The 6,000-nt window shown below is 40.9% G+C and overlaps 1 protein-coding gene across 1 annotated transcript in view; it reads left to right on the top strand.

The window, feature by feature from the left end:
- The first annotated feature begins 261 nt into the window (after positions 1-261).
- Positions 262-6,000, top strand: part of LOC138360263 (uncharacterized protein DKFZp434B061-like) — a 52,904-nt gene continuing 47,165 nt past the window's right edge. The window contains exon 1 of the mRNA XM_069320188.1: positions 262-313. Within this exon, the coding sequence (XP_069176289.1) occupies positions 262-313 (52 nt within the window). The remainder of the gene's footprint in view (positions 314-6,000) is intronic.

Genomic DNA, 6,000 nt, shown 5'->3' with positions numbered 1-6,000 from the left:
GCCTACAGAGTAGGCAAAAAGAATCCATCAGGTCAAAACCAGCGGAAAATTAGCCTGAAGCTGACTTCCCAGTTCACGAAATCCCATCTAGTCCGGACAGCTGCATCCCAACGGAAGGGATTATACATCTACGAGTGCTTGACTAGAAACAGACAGCAACTCTACCGCCTGCGTCAAATCCGTCAACAAAACCCAGATGCGATTCATCAGTGCTTCGTTAGAGATGGACTGATAAAGGTGAGAAAAACCGCAGAGGGCAAAATGTTTTCAATTGCTAATGAAGAGAACCTCAACACCTTCCTCTCCCAATGTGGTTTGCCTCACCATAGTATCACTCAATGAATTAACTTAATTATCCCCATTGTCAACTAGTGGGGCTAGGTATCCTAAGTCTCCTTGTTTCATTTTCTGACTTAATTTTTAACTTACTCTTAACTAGTCATTTACTGAAATTATTTAATTGAGTGCATTAATAGTTCTTCAGGTCTTATTAATTATACAGTCATAACTGAACTATTTATAGTTAATAATCATTAGCTTAAATTTGCCTATGTTTATTATTCAACTTTTCTTTGATTTCATTTATTACCTAGGTTGCCTAGCCTCGCCATGCTCCCTTACTCCATTGTACCCCTGGCTTTGCCTGCATCTCAAATTGCAAATTGTTACTTACAGTGTACCTGAGAGTACTTGTAAGCAATCTACCTCATTTTTCATTATTGCTCAATTTGTTTTTGTATTGCTTAGTCTTGTTTATATTTTTGTTTTGTATTTCTATATCTTTTGTTTTGTCTAGTCCATGTTTATATGTTTTTTCTTTAATCTCATTTATTACCTAGGTTGCCTAGCCTAGTCATACTCCCTTACTCCATTGTACCCCTGTAAGCCCCTTGTTAGCTACCATTTTTTTTTTTCTTTTGTTATTCATTTTGTGTTTGTTTTGTACAGTATTGTGTACATATTTTTCCCTATTTTATAGCTTATTTCTACCTTGTAATTTGCCTTTCTTTCCTTGTTTTTCCTGCAATCAGCTTTTTTTATGCAGACAAGTATAGACCCAGAACTTAACCTCTTATCCACTATCTATGACAATAATCACTTTAATGATCTAAATTGCAGATATTTTGCAGCACATGATGTAAACAATGTATTAACTCATAATCACAATATCTCTGTAATCAACTTGAACGTTAGATCCCTAGGTAAACACTTCGATGATGTTAGTGCCTTGATTGAAACTATTGACAACAAATTCTCTTTTATTATACTTACTGAAACATGGTTGAAAGAGGATACTACTCAACTCTTTAACATGCCTAACTACTCGGCAATTCACAACTGTCGTCAACTTCAGAGAGGTGGTGGCACTGCTCTTTACTACCACCAAGAACTAACATGCTTAATAGAAATTAGAACTAGAGACTGCTATAGGGAGTATATCTTCGCCAGCTGCAGAGTCAAGGGTGCCGAGTCTGTCCTGTCTGTGGGTGCAGTCTATAGAATTCCTAACACTGATGTGTCCGAATTCAACTCAAACCTTAGAAATCTAATACTTGATAACAGACTAAACAAAAACCACCTAATTATCGCAGGGGACTTTAATATTGACCTCTGGGAGCCAGAACACCCTACTGCTGTTAGCTTCCTCAACTGTATGAATTCCTGCTACCTCATACCCTAAATCACTAGGCCTACTAGAATCACTGATAGCACTGCTACGACTCTAGATCACATCTGGACAAACATAACCTCTCCGCTTACTTCAGGTATAATCACCGATAGCACTACAGACCATTACCCCACATTTCTCTTAACTAACATTAGCAAACCACCTCTACAGTCAAGAGAGATACGTTTTAGACTGCACAATGAAACTGCTAAAGACAATTTTATAACTGCTGCTGATAATGTCAACTGGGAGTCTGATTTAGGTAACAGAGGACATCAACCTAGCAGTGCAATCTTTTCTTCAAAAAACTCTTAGCCTTTATAACACCCACTGTCCTATGCTTACAAAACAAGTCACAACCAAAAGGCTTAACAATCCCTGTCTTACAAAGGGAATACTTAAATCTATTAATAAGAAACATGACCTTGAGAAGAAGTATTGGTTAGGAATTGTCTCCAAAGAATTCTCAAAGAATTACTCATTATTGCTATCTAAGATAATTAGACGAGCCAAAACTAAATACTACGAGGATAAATTTACCCAAATAAAGAGCAACATTAAACAAACTTGGAGCACAATTTCACAAATATTGGGATCAAAGAAGTCTTTAAATAACAAACCGACTCTCCTGTCTAATAACGATGGTCAGCTTTCAGCCTCTGATTCTGCTATTGAGTTCAATAGGTTCTTCTCTTCCATTGGTTCATCCCTTGCAAATGATATTCCATCTTCCAGTACTGACATTAACCCTTAAACTGCGCATGGCGTATATATACGCCCTGAGTAACATGTCCCATGGTGCGCATGGCGTATATATACGCCATAGGGTGCCAGGCCTGATTCAAATGGCCCGCGGCTACACGGGGTTCACAGTAGCTTCCTCAGGGCTCTTGAAAACAGATGCCATTTAAAAAAAAAATCGTGGGCAATATTCTCAGGTGTGAGAGGCACAGTACTGTTGGAGCAACCAAGGCCGGCGCACGAAGCATGAGCGAACAGCATTGATGTTCAGCTTGTGACCACAGCATCGCCGAAAAATGTCAAAATAAATATATAATTGTTATTATTTAGCTATGACAATATTTCAGATGACCTTTATATAAAATAAATATTTATATATTCAGATGACTGATATAAATAACCAGGGTTGTGATAATAGCAGGACTGTTGTAATAATTAGCGCTGTGGGAGGAGTGATGCTGAGAGACGGAGGGAGACAGCATCGTTTACTGACTGTGTGGCCACCTGTTATTGTTTGCATTCACCATACCAGGTCAGTGGTTCTCTATGGTGAACACAAATGTAGATACTTATATATAATGTGTGTATTAGTGTAATAACAGCAAAAGGATTATGCTGGGAGGAGCCATATGGGTGACGGAGGTGACGTCGTCTGCACGATTTGTCTAGCTGTTTAGAGGGTGGCCACTATGCTCTTTGGGCGCACTACAAGCTTAGGTGTACAGTTACGGTGCATAAAACATGTAGATAATTATATATAATATGTGTATATAGGGTAATAACACTGCAAAAGGTATTGTTGGGGGAGAAAGTTTAGTGTGTGTGACCTTGAAAGAGTGAGGGAGCCGCCATCTGTGTATAGCGACGACTCTTAGTGCCTGAACTAACTATATCAGCTTAGCTGTACAGTTGTGGTGAACAAAATATATACATACTTATATATAACGTCTGTATATAGTGTAATAACACCACAAATGGTATTGTTGGGGGGAGAAAGTTTAGTGCGTGTGACCTTGAATGAGTGAGGCAGCCGCTAGCCACCATCTGTGTATAGCGACGACTCTTAGTGCCTGAACTAACTATTTCAGCTTAGCTGTACAGTTGTGGTGAACAAAATATACACATACTTATATATAACGTCTGTATATAGTGTAATAACACCACAACTGGTATTGTTGGGGGAGAAAGTTTAGTGCGTGTGTTGAAGGAGTGGCAGGCTGGTGTGTGGCGGTAACTCCTCGTTGCTTTTCGACTCTCAATACCAACTTAGTGGTTCGTTATGGTGACCAAAACATGCCAATACTTATATATAACCTGTGTATAGAGTGTAATAGCAGCAAAACTATTTGTTTATTGTTTTATAAACATAATAATTGAGTCACTAATATGCACATCATACTATTGAGTATAGCGATTATTAACCACTTTTATTATATAAATATATTACAATACACACTATTGAATAATATTACTGCAAAAAAACAAAGAAAAAATCAATCGGAGACATTGAAACAATTAGGTAATAATATCTTTGTGGCAACTCTCATCTGCCAACGCGGGTGACGCTGACCGGGTCTGACGACCGCTCTGTCAACGCCCACTTTTTGCCAGACTTCCTCGGTCAATTGCGCCCAAAATATGTCACCTACGATTTTTTTTAATTTTTTCCTTGCTCAGGGGACACAAAAATAACATGTTTAGAAGACGAAAAAAAAAATTTGAATTTTTTTTTCTTGCGCACAGGGGTGTAAATGTCCTAAGGACCCTTGAGCAGTGTAAGGGTTAAGGACTATCTTATAGGTAACTATCTGTTACGGACCCGAATCCAGCGTCCGAGCACGGAGCAGTGACGACCGCGCCATCTGTGGGTCAGCTCCCGAAACCCTCTCCAAATGGACGGCGCCATCAAGTGAGGACAGGAAATACCAGCCACAAGGGCTAGTTTCCCGTCCTGATCAGCTCGTAACACAGCCGCTGCTGACCCCCTGGTGAGGTGGAGCTTAGACAGCAATGCCATCTATGGAGTGGATACATCAGGCGTTTGTGTCTAAGCCTGTAAGTAAGGTGTCCTAGTGTGTCCCTGTTACTGATGACGTGTTTGATTACAGAGTCGACCTGGGACTGCTGTAATGGAAGTTGGATCAGTCTACCCAAAGCAGTCATCTTGTCTCCAAGTGTTTGCTGCAGCAGCTGTGAGTCGCCCCCCGGATGAACACTGTGGTGTTAGCCTGCCTGTGACGCGGGCAGTTAAGGGATTGTTGTACCCGGGACTGACAGGTGGAGACGCTTAACCACTGGGGTGTTGTGGCGAGGAGAGTGGTCTGTGGAATCACACGAGGCTCCTGACTTGGGTTCGCGACCTTAGTATCGATCGTGGAGTGGCCTAACCAGCGTCGCTGATTGGAACCTGCCAGCTACCGGCTGGACTTGTGGTTGATGGCCTCCACGACGGTGCCCCCAGTGGAACTGTGATTTGGCTGGCCGGTGGCCAGGGTAGACTCAAGAGGACCGAAGGATTCATAGTGAGGCCACAAGAGCACCAAGAGCTTAGCATCGTGAGCACCGTGAACGTCCAGAGTCTTCAGAAGAAGACATTGTTGTACATTCTAGTGTTTATACTCCCCCCCCCCCGTGTAATCTTTTATATAGTATTTATGGTGATGGTGATAATTACATTATTAAGTTTTTGCCTTTATTTCCCTTCCCCTTTTATTTTACTTGCGTTACGGATCACATCCCTTGAAAGCCACTACTAGCTTGGGGCCGGATACCCTTACTCTACTAACATCAGAGAAAGAACCCGGTTGCGACCCGAGAGGGCCGTAACACTATCCACTGTCTCTGTACCTAAAGCCTATTAATTCCACTGACGTCAATGAGATAATCCTTTCCCTTAAAACCAAGTCTAGTGCCCTTGAGGAGATACCAACTTTAATTTACAAAAAAGCCTCCAGATCTTTAGCCCCTGCTATTGCTTTGCTCTTCAACAAGTCACTTGAACTCCAAACCTTTCCAGATATTCTAAAAAAAGCGAGAGTAACGCATGTCCACAAATGTGGTGATCTCACAGATGTTAACAACTACAGACCTATATCAATCCTGCCAAACTTGTCAAAAAATTTTGAAAAACTAATCTATAAACAGCTTTACTCATATCTAGCCAAACTCAATATACTTAGCCCTTGCCAATATGGCTTCAGACCCCAAAAAAGTACTAACGATACACTTATTAGTATGCTTAACTCGATTCATACAGCTCTTGATAAAAATGAGTTCCCTGTTGGGTTATTTGTGGACCTGCGTAAAGCTTTTGATACTGTCAACCACCAAAACCTTCTTCTTAAATTACATCATTATGGAGTCAGAGGACACTCCCTACAATACCTCAAATCCTACCTTACTGACAGGCTCCAACATGTTTCTGTGAATAATACAATTTCTCCCACCCTACCCATCAACATTGGTGTTCCTCAGGGCAGCATACTTGGCCCTCTCCTCTTTCTCATCTACATTAATGACCTTCCAAATGCCTCGCAACACCTCAAACCAATTCTTTTTGCTGATGACACAACCTTCATTTACTCCAGTCC

The sequence above is a fragment of the Procambarus clarkii genome, unplaced genomic scaffold, assembly GCF_040958095.1.
Source record: "Procambarus clarkii isolate CNS0578487 unplaced genomic scaffold, FALCON_Pclarkii_2.0 HiC_scaffold_104, whole genome shotgun sequence".
In the NCBI taxonomy this organism is placed as follows: domain Eukaryota; kingdom Metazoa; phylum Arthropoda; class Malacostraca; order Decapoda; family Cambaridae; genus Procambarus; species Procambarus clarkii.
The sequence above is the reverse complement of the archived record's forward strand: the minus strand, read 5'-3'. Positions and strand labels throughout refer to the sequence as shown.